At 41.6% G+C, this 15,217-nt stretch overlaps 1 protein-coding gene across 1 annotated transcript; it reads right to left on the reverse strand.

The window, feature by feature from the left end:
- Nucleotides 1-11,805: 11,805 nt before the first annotated feature.
- LOC147684063 (taste receptor type 2 member 2-like) lies at nt 11,806-12,729 on the reverse strand. The gene has a single exon (XM_086942591.1). It carries the CDS (start codon nt 12,727-12,729, stop codon nt 11,806-11,808), a length of 924 nt encoding a protein of 307 aa, XP_086798717.1.
- Between the last annotated feature and the right edge of the window lie 2,488 nt (nt 12,730-15,217).

Below are 15,217 nucleotides of genomic sequence, written 5' to 3' on the forward strand. Positions count from 1 at the left end.
ATTTGCCTACCTATCACCTTGCTACCGGAGTATATGGCTTATTGGGAAGAAGCCAAGCAGATGACCCCTGAAGTTTCCCAGGTCCATGCATACAGTCCAAGTTTCGCCCTGTCTTTATAAAGGGGAGCACAAAAATACAAATACCAGAATGCAACAAACACAAGACTGGACGAACTACTCACTTAGGGACATTGAAAATGTGAAATCTCTTGATTCTAGCAATGGAAACCCCTGTGAATTGGAAGGTAGGGGCACACACTATTGTTACTCACCCAGTGGATCTCCTGCAATGCCCTATCCTTGTACTCTGGCAACAGCTGTGCTGGCACTCTAGTATAGCTTTGCTGAAGTCGCTACACATCTCCAACACTTCCACAAGGAGCCTATTGTTGTTGCAGCGCTCCTGGGGATTTCGCCCAGCGGGTGTCTCCACTTCCTCTCCTGAGGTGCAGCCATACCTCTAATTGGCATTCACGGAAATGAGCTGGGGCTTGTCTACATATTCATCTATCAAAAACAGTTCTAACACACCAGAAGCTCTTTCTGGTGTTCATGCATAACAGGTCCCCCTCTACAATTTGGAAACACTGTCTCAAGTGACAAAAGTTCAGCAGAATGTTTTTTTTCCATTAATGTTTGTCGGATAGTTATAAACGAGTTATAATCTTGGATTTGGTTGAGGGGATCTATTGGGAGGGGGGTTGAGGGAGCTATATGTTTTGGTTATTGCAGGGCTTCTCATTATTTGGCTTTTAGGGCTCTCAAATTTTAGAGGACTGGGATTGGGATCTCGAAAGCTCTGGTGATTTATTGATTGGCTTTGGTACCCTGGAGAGTGCACATGCCTTTTCCACAAATTTTGACTTTACTGTGCATCCATTTCTTGAGTGGGTGGGGTCTGTGGTCTGACAGTGTCTGGTGTTAGACTCTTCTCAATCATAATTTTGCCTCTATTCTGACTCTAGTTCGCAGTTTTTTATGTTCCGCCACCTTCCACGAGGAGCCACCTGGCCTAAAAATGCATAATGACAAAGTCTTTTCTCTGTTCCCCCTCCTTCTAGAGGAACACAGGTCTGCCTCGGATACAAGCTCCGTCCTGCGCCACCACAGCCAAGTGCTGCAAGAATGTGCAAAGTGACTTTCACTATCCTGGGCTTACAAGGGGGTGCCATGCGACAGGTGGTGGGGTTTTTGCCAAACTCTGTGTTCCAAGTGGAGCACGGAGAGGCAAAACTCTGTAAACTCCATCGGTGGAGCGGAGTTTACTACCGCCCCTTATCATGCCTCAAGTTTGCCATTGCAGCCTGTAGTGTAGTTTAGTTTTAAACTGCCAATTCAACCTTGCAAAACACATATTTTGCCAGGCCTAAACTTTCCTTTTTAATACACATAAGTCACCTCTAATGTAGATCCTAAACAGCACAAACAGCAGGGTGCATTGTATTTAAAAATTGGGACATGTCTTTTTAAGTTGTACATGTTCTGGTATTGGGCCATCTTATTACATTTAATAAGTACTAACTATGGATTGGGAACAGATACAAAAAACATCTTTGGTCTCAAATGAATTGTAATTTAAAACCCTCTTTACAGGTAAACTCGGTTTTTCGGTCACAATTCGGAAAATGTCACTTTTAGAAAGTTCTTAACTAGAAAGGGTTAGGCCCATAATCAGTAAGGCTAGGCCAATTTTACAATCAGACAATTACATGCATGTCAATACTGATATCAATTCATCCTTACCATGAAACACCATGATCACACATTTCAATTGAAATGAGCAAATATTTTATTTTTCTTGATTGACATATAATTTTTTCCGAAATTATCAAAAAATGGGAGAGTGAAGCATTCATCTATTTGAAACCCGAATTTGTCATAAAACATTACAATACACAGAGACACAAAGATCACATAAACAGTACCAGGCACATACATCAAAGCTTTTTGCGATCGCAAACAGTGCGATTCGCTTAAATCGTCCGTTTGCAATCGCAAAATTAGGTTTTGCGATGCATCAAGGGTCAAGGCCCTCAGAATTTGAGAATTTGCAATTAATTGCGAGTTCTCCAATTGTGATTGCTTTTAAGGAATCGCAAATTACCAAGAAGTTCAACTTCATGGTAATTTGCAAAAACTTTCAAAGTTGTATGTTACAAGGACATGTGTGTGCGCAACATTTGTGCACAGATCAGTTTCAGGGGTGCAACAGGGTGCCCTTTTGACACCCTTGCACCCTTGAAATTGCGCATGCAATTTCCCATTCATTTCTATGGGTCAGTAGGCCCGTAGGAATGCATGGGGAGCCCTTCCTTATTTGTGAATCGCAATTTGCAACTCGCAAATAAGGAATGTGTTGGAATTGCTATTTTAATAGCGATTCCTCCATGCATAGGCTTTTGCGAGTCCTTAATTGCGATTCCTTAATAATCACAATTAAGGACTCGCAAAATCCTAGCTTGATGCATATGCTTGTACATCTATTATATTCACCTAATACAAAAGTCTTTCGGGGGGTGAAAGAGCCAGCCAACAACTGCTGCCCTGACCCCTCCCTTGCAAGCCATATAGCCGGAATCCCAGCCAATGTATATTGAATGAGAGCAGTCAAAGATGTCCAAAAATTGCCAGCCACACAGAAGTTACCAGCAGACTTTTCCACTGAGAGTTGGTGTTCTATACAAAGTAACAGGAATTCAGCAAACTGAAGGGTTACCGTCCTGGTGGCTGCTGATGAAACAAAGTACTGTGCATAGGCAAGAAGTCACCTCAACCAGCCTGGTACCACCAAGGCTCGATGCTCTGTGACAACACCGCTGAGAGACCCATGTCCATGGGGCAAAAACGTAGTCCTCCTCGCGGCGCCAAGCACCATTGAACAAGCCCAACACCATTCTATACCACTGTCTGTTGCACAGCAGGCTACTGGATCATGTGACAGTCAGGAGAGGTCCGCCAGAGTGCTGGATCAAAAAGGGGGCAGGTAAGTAGAAGAACGGGTGTCTAACGTCCCAGCTCTGTCAGACACATCTATAAGGGGCCCGGCGACCAGCTGCGATCCGCCATCTTGAGTTTGGATATAAAGTGTTATGCCCCTAATATTTCACTTCAGCTCAGAGGGATGTCACACTGTTGGCCAGGGATAGTAAATGGTGAGTGATGCAGAAAAATGACAATTGTGACCACCTGGAAAGATGACATGTGTTTTACCATCTGCATAGTCTAAGGCCCAATTGAGTATGACCTGTTAATTATTGACTTTCGATTGGCCAAGCTATCTTTGGCCATCACCCAATATTATTTGCGGGGATTTCAATGTGACGTTTTGCCCTAAAGAGATTTCAAGCATCAAGGTCAGGGAAACCAGTATCCAATCCTGTGGGGGAAGCAATGACTTAAGGGTACACTCAAATAGTTTATGTCTTTCTACTCACTCACTGATGTGTGATGGCATGCATGAGCTAACAGGCCAGTTTCACTTTCTACTCTGCTACTCACAAATCTCTCCCACGTATTGATATATTTTTAGTGAGTCATTCCTTGATCTCACTTTTGCGATCAATCTTAGAATTATATTGGATCATTATTCTCTATCATTGTTCATGCAATAAAATGGATCCTTTCAGTCTCTGGGGCTGAAACGATGGACACTTGAGCATAGACTGCTTTTGGAAGAACATTATATCCGCTCAAGAGAATATCTGGCGGTCAATGTTGGATCAGCGGCCACTACCACCGTCTGGCTTTTTTCCACGGACATACGCTGAACTTTGTTGTCCATCAACGGAAAATGGTCACTCAGAAGGAGCCCAAAATCGCTTAACCCTTTAATCATTGGACTGTAATTTGGGGCAAAGTATAATCGCCAGGGATGGGCCATGGATGGAATTTCTAGCAGGGCATTTGGTCACCCTGCAAGCTTTCCTTAGGAAGAGTATTTGGGATTGGACGGTTTAAAAATGTTGAGCAAGGCAGTTGTGAAGCTTCGAAAATAGCGATGAGATGGGCTGGTTGCTTTCTTTCAGAGTTAAGGATAATGGTAGTGTGATTACCATCCAGCAGATTAGGAACAAAAAGGAGAGCTCATGATTACGCCTCAATTTATTAAAGAGGTTTTTCTGCAGTCTCTACCGAGGGGACTGCTTCAGTTTTACTATGGCGCTGTATCAATTTGTTAGGCGGTAATTCCATCATAAGATGAATCATGCTCAGCAGTTTAAATTAGAAGTGCCCATAATGTTGACTAAGTTAGAAGCTGCTTGCAGCTCCTTAGCCAAGGGCAAGGCCTCCGGACCTGATCAACTTCCTCTAGGATTCGATGGGACATTCTCTCATAATCTGGCCCCAGTCCTTCAGGATCTCTTTAATTTTTTTAAAGTGCTTGGCCAGGTTCCGGGGAATGGGGCGAGACCAATATTGTTTCCTAAAAAAGGGAAGAACCTTGCAATCTGTGGCTCATACTGCCCAATCTCTTTAATTAATGCAGACTCTAAGATTCACGCCATCATCTTAGCCAACTGATTATCAACTGTGATTTCAAGACTGGTAGATCCGAAACAGCATGGGTTCGTCACTGGACATGATACAACTTCTCATGTTGATATTGCTATTTCAGCTCTGGAGGCCACCTCTGCGGGCAGGGGCTCAGTCGGTATGTATCTGCTTGAAAAACTTTGATAGTTTCTCCTGCCCATTCTTATGGATGGTCATGGAGTCAGCAGATCTTAGCCCTTGTTTCATATCTAGAGTCTGCCAAATATATGTTGGCCTGAAATCTAGGATTCGCTGCTCGAGTTCTCTCTCTGACCCCATAGACATTTCTCATGGCACCAGGCAGGAATGCCCACTTTCTCCACATCAATATGCAATATATATCTAGCCATATATCCTGGCCCTTAAGATGACTGAGAACAATGACCTGACCCTTTGTGTTTTCATCACTTTGAGGTGAAGGTTCTATTCTACACAGACGTTGTGGCTGTCTTAATCCCTACCCCAGTCAAGGTTATAAGGGTGGTGGCGGTAGCCGCGCAGGCCATTGGAGACGTCTCAGGAAACAAGCTCAACTTAATAAAACACAGATCCTTTCCTATGCTATCCTGTCTGATCAAGATAAGCGACAGGTACACTCAGCCACATATTTGGGGGTAGAGTTATCTGTACCTATGGAGGACATCATTTAACATAAGGGGCCTAATTCACAAAGGCAATTTACACTTTTGTGTAAGTTTACAATTGTTTGCTATTCACAAAGGAATTTATGAGTAGTATATTGACGAGTGTGGAGTCTCTGCACATTCTCTCTTGGGGAGAGGATGTGGCCTAATAGCTAGGTAGGTGGACTTCAAATCTAGGGAACCGGGTTTGAGTCTCGACAAGGACGCGCAACATCCTGTGATCCTGGGCAAATCACTTAATCTCCCCGGGGCCGATACACAAAACTATTCTGAGATAAAATCCTAAACGTACTACTTTTGGTATTCACAGAAGGCGTTTAGCAGTAGTAAAGTTAGGACTCCTAACTTTACTACTACTAAACTGAGACAAAATCCTAACTTTCAGCATTCGCAAAAGGTATTTAGTAGTAGTAAAGTTAGGTGTCCTAACTTTACTACTACTAAATGCCTTCTGTGAATACCAAAAGTAGTAAGTTTAGGATATTATCTCACATTAGTTCTGTGAATCGGCCCCATTGTGCCTAACAAAAATGAATGTGTCCTCCTGGAACGCAACTGGTGCCCGTGTAAAGCGATCTGATACCCGATACCTTTCGATCAAGTTTGCGCTATATAAAAACTGTAACAAAAAATAAAAAGGCTTTTTATATGAAGAGACTCCACACTTAAAAGATATCGCTCATAAATCTCTTCCTGAATAGCAAACAATCTTACATTTACACATAAGTTTGTTTGCCTTTGTGAATCAGGCCCAACTATGGTAAACTCTATAAAAAAGACAGGCAATATCTTTAATAAATGGAATTGCTTGCATCTCTGCCTGATTGGTAGGGCTAATCTTATTAAAATTATTATTCTTCCTAGGTATCTGTATCTCTATCGATATTTTCCTCTCTTCCTGCGTACAGCTTTTTTAAGATGATAGAGGCATGCTGGCAGAAGTTTATCTGGGTCTATATGGAGCCTCTCTGTAAGCATCAGGTCCTGCAACTGCCCAAGGACAATGGTAGGATTGCTTTCCCCGTTTTCAGCTTTATTATTTAGCTTAGTTTTTTTCTTGACTTTGTCTGGTCATGGGCTAGGATACATGGATACAGGGCCATATGTTTGCAGACTATCTTCCACTGGAGAATTTGATAGTTCCAGCAACTAGCTTGATTAAAAGGACCTAGCTCAAGACCTTAAAGATTTTTCAACTTGGTTGGAGCTCGCTTAAAATAGCATCTCCCCATACTTTCCTTTTTAACCAATATACTTACTTAGGATTTAACCCTAACTAACCGATCATATAGGTTGTACTGAGACGAAAGGTGGAGCCCATTTGTTTGATCCTTGTCTCCTCTTGAGTGAAAGAGATTGAAGTAAACTGGGTGTCTTCCAAACTTTTCACAACGTTGCTTGTACAGAGGGACGAAAATGGAGTAAATTGAATCTGCTTCATTTTTCAGTATTTACTTTTTCTTTAATGTCTTTAGTAAGCACAATACAAGAATACAAACAATAACACTGATGTAAATGCAAAAAGCAAATATATCAAATGTTTGAACAGTCCTCAAGATACCATGTGACCATGCATGTCATTGATTTCCCTAGGTCACTAGTTTTCATAATTGTCTAAGATTGGTAGGGTTCCCTAGATACCCGCTGACCATGGGCTCAAAAACCTCAACTGTTTTACACTATTTATGTTATGGGATGAATACATAATGTCTGTAGCCAAAGTCTTTTACTTCAGTATTTCAAGTTAAGGAATGTATCTGCCTTATATTTGCTGGTACAGTTTATAAAATATGTCATTTATCATAGCAAGGAGGTCAAATGGCCACATTTTCAGAGGGGTACACTGTATAAGATAGGTACTGCTTCCCATCTGGGAGAAAACAATTAGGGCTCTTTCTCCACACATTTGCATTGGCATACAATTTTCTGATAGGCACATACAAGTTTTTATCTATGCAGAATTTTTCTTATGTGTCCTGAGCAAGAGCGTGTAGGATATTTTATTAGTTCCCCTTCACATCTGTTTGTAATATCTATTACATTTCAGCCAATGTATTTGGAAAATTGTACTGTAAAATCCATTGTAAGGCTACACTCTTCCCATAATTATCTTTGACAGAACTTCCCCAAACCCTCTTGTTGACACAGTTGGGCTCTCTTTCTGCATTTTCTCACTGGGTGCACTTTGGAGCCTGCTTTTAAAATCTTCCTTGACTTATTTTAGTTTGCAGCTAAGTCCTCACAAGCGCAAATTTATCGAAAGGGTCTCTGGAGAAGTAGATGTTTTCCCTACAAGACAAAATTTTGCTGAAAAATATTCCAAATGTGGATGTATGTATGCATATGATATTTCTATAGCAGAAACCTAACCAAAGGGCGGCAGAACACTGTACATGGTGGTAAACAATGTCAATGAGTAATAATAGAGGAAGCTGAGTAGTGGACAGTTACTGCGTTGTGATGTGGTGTTCTTTTAAGAAGTGTGTCTTCAGCTTTTTCCTAAATTGGAGCAATGTGGGGGATTGGTTTGGCGGCCGACGGGCGGCTTGTTCCCAGGGGGAGGGTGGACAGACAACTTGTTTGTGGCGGGGTGGTGGTAGTCGACAGACACAAATTGATCACATCTGCTGCCCCCAAAAAGAATGTCACCCAGGGTGGGCCCCACCCCCCCAGCTAGGCCACTGAGCAATTGTTGCAGGTGCTGGTATAGGCCTAAACCTACATTACTCCTATATCTTATCTAGGGAGTGCTGAGAGTGTGCAGAACTACACACAGGCTCTTCAAGGTTTTAGGTATACATGTGTCAGTGGCAAGAGGAAGTGCTAGAAAATGGACATTAGGAAATGGAAATGGAACATTAAGAAAAGCCATAGCAGTTCACAAAAGGTGCAATCGCATATACTTCAGTAGTAATACGTGCGTACAATCTACCCCAGCCATACCTTTGAGTACGTCACACACTACACATGGCCACCCAAAGTTACGGTAAGGGAATGCAATAGAAATCTATGGAGGAAAGAAATAACATTAACAGCACAAATATCTTAAAAAAAGAAATACAAGAACACAAAATTTCAAATAATTTTACCCACTGTAGACACCCTAACCAATCACAATGAACTAGGCATTGAAGACAGCCATTCAAATTTGATTGTAAGAATGTAAACATAATGTGCGAATACATAGACAATTAAGATATGTACATTGTTAATGAACAGTAAAAAACTACATCTCAAATGTAACACTAATCTATACATATTCAAGACACAGTATAAACAAAAGCACATCCTGAACATGCACACACACACACACACACACTCACACAATGTCAAGCAAACACAACTGTAGCTGATGTCTGACTCTATGACATCTATCTTCAAGCACAAAAGGAAAAAGGTAGAGCCCAGAATGTAGTCTGTATTTATGTGCTTCTACTTGTGAAAATCATCAGTTGTGTCTTACCTTCCTCTGGTGGTACCTGTTTCCTTCTTCTTTTCAATTCATAGCTCTATAAAGAATAGGTGGAGATCTTCACTTGTGCAACATAGGCCTAAAATACTCCCTTAAAGTTAGCAGTAGTAAACTGGGTGGCATATTTTGAGTTGTAGTTGTCCACAGCCCATCTTGTAGGGGGTGGGGGACAAAAGCGCCTACTACTAGGCATATATCTTCACCCGGAGTTATTGAATGTCTCGGTGGAGACTTACGTCTAGGTGTTGGCATGATTCTACGTGTGAAGGGATCTCTGCTTGTATATTTACATTTGTGAATTTGCCCATAGGTATGGAAACAATCCACCGAGCAGGATAAAAGATAAAAGCTGAAGTTATGCATCAGATTCAATAATGTAACTTGAGCTACAGGCCTGGTTGGTCTCTGGGAAATCCAAAGCTGTCCAGGAAGTATAGCTCTGGCATGACATGTGCTATGTGGCATCCATAAGGATTAATAGAGAAGTGGAAAAAGGCTAACAAATATCAGCACATTTATCTAAAAAAGATGAAGTAAATTTATTGTTTCATAATCTATCAACCTGTAATGCTGGGCATTAGTCTTACATGAAGATTACACTACAGATTAAAGACATAGAGAACTAGCCTACTGGCAGTATCTCACAAAACATTTTAACAGAAACTGTCTGCTCGGCTAAATAAAGTGATTTAAGATACAGGCAAACCACATTTCACCTACAAAATCATAAGTTTGCTCAGTTTTAATGGAATTTCGTGAAAATGTCATGAGATCAAATTTTACACAGTCCTAGTTGCAAGGTAGCAGAATTAATAATTAATAAACTTCATCATGTACTGCAGTCACAATAACAATTTCATCCACCACTGTTTGTTTGCTGTCTTCACTTTCTATATAGCTCACCCACAAAGGGACATACCAAAAAATAAATCATCACTGCAGTAAAAAAAATTGGAATTCCTCAAAATGGTTAAGAAAATTGAATATCGGCATTGTATTGTTTTTCCATTTCTGTTTATTGCATAATATTAGCACAAACCATTTCATTTTTGCCTTATTCCATTATATATTACTACGGTTTTGCTTCTTAACTGATATTATTCTACCTATTACAATTAAATAAAGATAAACATAGATACTTAACCAACCAACTTTTTTCATTAAATGATCACATTTGTAAACAATTTCTGCATTGTTTTTTATTTAAAAGCAAATTAAGCTATATAATGTCAAACAGTTTTTTCTTAACAGAACAATTTGTATCTTATCTGCTCAAAGAAGTCCAGTTTTTCCCTCGTCCCCGGCGTGTTTCAGACCCTCAGATTCTATTAATTCATCCCATAGGCTTCATCATCTTCCTATCATCATACATGGTAAATGATTCATGCTGTGTCACAGAAAGTACTCCCTGTATGACCTAGTTTGCCCCAGTAGGATTTAAATGGCTAACTAGAACAATTTATGTATTTTAGATTGGTGGTATGCCCTATGTGAAGTGCTAACACCACTGCTGCATGGGGAAGGAAGCAATTCCTTTTGTTATTTTATTCCCTCACACACCCTAGTGGTGTCATGCTTCATCATCGGGACACCCTGACTCCTAGAAGTCAGGGTGGGCTCGACCATATTTCACGGAGCGCTTAGTGAGATAGTTTTTGGCCAGGGGGATAAAGATTAAAAATCAATGTCAGACCCCAGTATCCCTTTATTCTTGGGTCTGGCAATGATATTAAAAATGGATTTAAGCGTCTCTCAGGAGATTATGGTCCTAGGACCCTATAGCCAACATGTTTCTGCCTCTTGCTGCCCCATAAATGGTGCTTGGACTATCTTCAGGGCGTGACCCCCTGGAAATTAGACAAGTAAGAGAATTACCCTATACTGTTCTGCGATAAGGGCAGGTAGCTGGTCCTTATATAAACGTGACCTTTGTCGCAATAGTTCACTCCAACCCAATTTGGGAGAGGAACAACTTCACATAGGACCTCTTGTGAATGGGGTAGCCCTGTAGTCAAACCACCATCAAGGGTCCTGCCCTGTGTCTACACCTGGTATGTAGAGGATCCCACCGCTTGGAGTGCTTTGGTTCATGCTCTTCACTCCTTCTGTCTCTAGATGCAATGCTACACCAATGTACCTGACCTAAAGCACTGTAAGGTACCATTGTGAAGTTTGTAGTGCTAGACAAAAATTACAATTTAAATGCATAAAATAAAATAAAGTGCCCTAGGGGCACATAAAGCAGGTGCAAACATCTCCTCAATTCCTGAGGCTCTTGAGTAATCTGTCTATTGGTGCATTGACATTTTAATACAATAATGAGTCTGTTTACAAAGCAAAATACAAGCAATTAGATTTCTTGTCACAAAAAGCATTCAGTAATACAAAAATAAATAGATCACAATAGCACACCAAAATGTTATATGCGGAATCTTGTAATGTTTGAATAAAATGTCATCTCTAATTTTCTTTTCACAATCTGGTTGTGACTTCACTAGTCCTCATAACATAACATGACACAGTCCCGCTACTGTAATAAGTCGTTAAAGTTGAGTTGTGAAGAAGCAAGGTCTACTGCCAATAGGCACTGTGAAATGCAGGTCAGGGAGCAGAATTCCAAATACAATGTATTGATTACAAAGGTAGGAAATGAGAATCTCAGCCACAGGTGAATGATTACTGAGCAATGCTACTGAAATTGAAATTTAACCTCATGACGTGGCTCATGACGAGCTGAGCTCGTCATGAGCCACGGTGGGCGTGTGCTCATGATGAGCTCAGCTCGCACGCAGGGCTAATTCCCCCTCTGTGCTGAACGCTCTGAAGAAACGGGTGTGGCCATGACGAGCTCAGCTTGTCATGAGCACACAGCCACCGTGGCTAATGACGAGCTAAGCTCATCATGAGCACCGGGGTGATGTGCGCGACCGCCCCCCCCTCCCCCTCCCCCCCCCCCGTCCCCCAGCACAGGGGGAATTACTTCAGGTCTTGTTAGTTTCACAGATACCTTAATTGGACAGGAGTGTCCCTATTATTACAGCATGCAGATGCCTGTGACCCAGGAAACCAAGGGCATGTGGGCTCCCTGAACCCCAACTGTTGTATTTTACTGCCAGACTGGGTCCAAATGGGAAAATTCCCTTGATTGCATTAGGTTCATTGACAGCAGACACATTTCTTCCAAGGATTGACAACCTTCCAGAAGGTTTGCTTCAGTTTGGTGTTTCCTAGAACCAGAATGATGGGCTGTGCAGGAGTACATAAATCAATGATGAGCCCAAAAATAAACTGGCAATTACTTGATTTGAAATGTAGCACAGCATACTGTGCAAGGACCAGTAAACTGCATGTCAGTAGGAGTGACCCCATCATCCTGGCTGCTGCAAAATGAGCCTCCAGTCGGGGCTGACTGAACCCGGATGCGTTCTCTTTCATTCGCAGGGTGTGTCTGCAGAGGGACACAAAGATGAGTGCGGTGGAAGCAATGTCAAGCAGAACAGGTAAGATGAAGCCAAGAACACTAATATATTTTGGGTATAATTCTTTCGCTTTCGTATCTTCACTTGCGGAAGAAGAGTTAGCTGTGAGATTAGTTGTTGATTTCTGTGGATGTTTTCCTCCTGAACTCAAGCACATTGACATACTGAGGATGAAGGATCCAACCACAGATCCCAGGAGCAGCCAGGGAACAACCTTAGAGATCCTAGGCTTTAAGAAGAAGAAAATGCGATTGCTGAAGTCTACGATTTTCACACAGTAGAAGACACAGAGACAAGCGATGAGCCAGGAATTACAGCTACCAGACCATGCTTTCAGTTGTAACAGGACTCGTGATACTTGAGCACTGCGATAAACAGGTGAAAATATCATAGTAGCAAATCTGAATCCTAATGCTGTACTTTGATACCATGTGCCGCAGATCCCCAGAGCCACTAAGATGAGATAGCAGGTGATCAGTTTTTTTCCTTTGGTCCTGACCCTGAGAATGAAACCCATGATGAATGAACTGAAGAAAATTCCAATCCCATATGTTACTGACATGATAATGAAATATTCTTTCTTAAGTTTATCTTCAATCATCTTTTTTTAATCTTGTTGCAGATAAAGCCACAAACAGCTGTTCTGTTCTTAGGAGAGGTAGTGAGTGAGTGCCACAGGCAGGGGTTCTTTCCATAAATTCCAGACTTCCACCAGCTGTTCAGGTTCAAGTTACCAACAGGAGCATCCTCACAGCAAGTCTAAATATGACTTTGAATTGATGCAAATCAGGTTGGTTGCATTTTCTACTCCAGCAATCATAATCCCAAGCCATTTAATTTACCACCTAGTCCTACAAATTTCATTCAGCAAATGCATGCAGTAGGTTTACATTTCCCTATCCTTACAAACACATTAAGCACATTACAGTACATGTAAACAGAAGATCATCTTGGTTGCATTTTGTTTGGCATTGTCCCTCAACATTTTAGGGTTTTGAAAATTGAAAATAAAAATAGAAAAGTGAATAGTGATTTTGCATCATCATTAACTGAGTAAAATAGTCATCCTTGCCAAATGCATTTTTATTTATCAACTAGCTTACCCGTCGCGCGTTGCTGCGATCTCCGAAGAAAGGAAATTCAAGGAAACTCGTTATGTTAATATTCAATTTACATTTTGTCATTTTTATTGAAACTTATTCATTTTAATATGGAAAACATTTCAAAGTGTTGTTTTAATTCAATTTATTTATTCGAGTACTTGTGGATACATGATTTTTTGTTTTTCCGTTTGGTGCATACAACAGTATTCAAAAGATTATGAGGGCCCTGGGGGGCCGATATTTAAAAAAATGTTATGCCAGAAACCTTTGCGGGAGTGTACTCAACAACTTCCCAAAGTTTCCTGGCGATTGGACGAATGGTGTTTTAATTCTATTTATTTATTCGAGTGCTTGTGGATACACGATTTTTTGTTTTTCAGTCTTGTCCGTACATCAGTATTCGAAAAATTATGAGGGCCCTGGGGGCCGATATTTTAAAAAAATGTATGCCAGAAACCTTCACAGGAGTGTACTCAACAGCTTCCCAAAGTTTCATGGCGATCGGATGAATGGTGTAGTAATGCATAAAGGACAAACAGACAGACAGACAGACATACATTCGTTTTTATATATAGATTAGTAAGGCACATAGAGCTAAGCATGGGCGGAAAATCCGTTTCGCTCGCGGATTTTGCGGATTTTCGGGAAATTCGCAATCCGCGAGATTCGCGAATCTCCCGCAATATCCGCAAATCCGCGAGCAGCGGATTTTGCTCGCACTGCTCGCACTGTTCGCGTGAGTTCGCGGCTTCCCAGTACAACTTTGCGCCCCGCGAATAAGTGCTAAATTGCAGAAATACGATCTTAGCAAAACTGAAACTACTTACCAGGTTCAAAAGTTCAGGCTCATCATTAGTAGCCATTTCCTGTAGTGCTTCCTGAGGGGCCCCTCCAGAGTTCAGTTGCCAGTTGCAACTATTATGTGACCCTGCTCTGAACCTCAGAATAGTTACACATATGCCACAAAGGTCCTGAATTACAGCTAAGGGAGACAAGCAGGAGCCAGGCTGGAAGTTAAAATCCATTAATCAGCCCCTAATTCATTATTGTCAGTTGGGGCAGGGCAGGTGTTGTAACTTTTTTTGCAACAATGAAAGCACTTAGCAAGTGTAAAAGATCACTAATCAGGGCGCACTAAGGAAGCAGGTGCCAGCTAAAAAAATATTCTGTGACACATTAATCAGCCCCAAATTAATTCAGGTCACTTGAGGCAGGGAAGGTGTGCTTTGCTTTGCCGAAAATAATGTACACTGGACAACCAGAGGTGATGAAACAGAGGGTGGCATGGGTGGGCCAGAGGGTGGCATGAGTAGTGAGAGAGTGGCAGTGGTGACAGAGAGTGGCAGTGATGAAGAAGAGTGTCCCAAACAGGCTGGACACGTAGAAACAACAAGTTCGCAAAACTTGCGACCCGACAGGTAAGTTCGCAAATTGCGAAATTGTAAAAACCCTCGCGAACTGGCAGAAACACGGGCGAACACAAAAAAAAAATCCGCAAATTCGCGGGAATTCGCGGATTTTGCGGATTGCGAGTTCGCAAATCCGCAAAATTTGCGAACGCGAGATTCGCAAAATTCGCAAAATTCGCCCATGCTTACATAGAGCACAACATAATAGCATCTATGCATTTGACAGCAAATGCCGTAATCAAATACTGCACACACTACATCAATGCATGACTAGTCTTGCTTCCTTATCAAATGATGACCATTGATTGGGTATAGCGGTACTTATGGGAGGGAGGAGCAGGGCACAGCCTTACTTACTGTTGAATAGGCTATGGTGGACAGGGCATCTGTGTACTTCAAAGGCATACTTCTAGAAGCTTCTCTCCACTTCAAAGGCAGAACTGTGTATTTAAGAAGGCCTTTTGGAATCAACTATTCAGTACATTTATAGACCTGTAGATACTCTGCCAGGAAGATGGACTGCTTTGCTGCTGCAAGGACCGCCACTCTGCTGGACTGCTGCTCTGAAGGAACCGCT

Source organism: Lissotriton vulgaris, chromosome 11 (assembly GCF_964263255.1).
Source record: "Lissotriton vulgaris chromosome 11, aLisVul1.2, whole genome shotgun sequence".
Classification (NCBI taxonomy): domain Eukaryota; kingdom Metazoa; phylum Chordata; class Amphibia; order Caudata; family Salamandridae; genus Lissotriton; species Lissotriton vulgaris.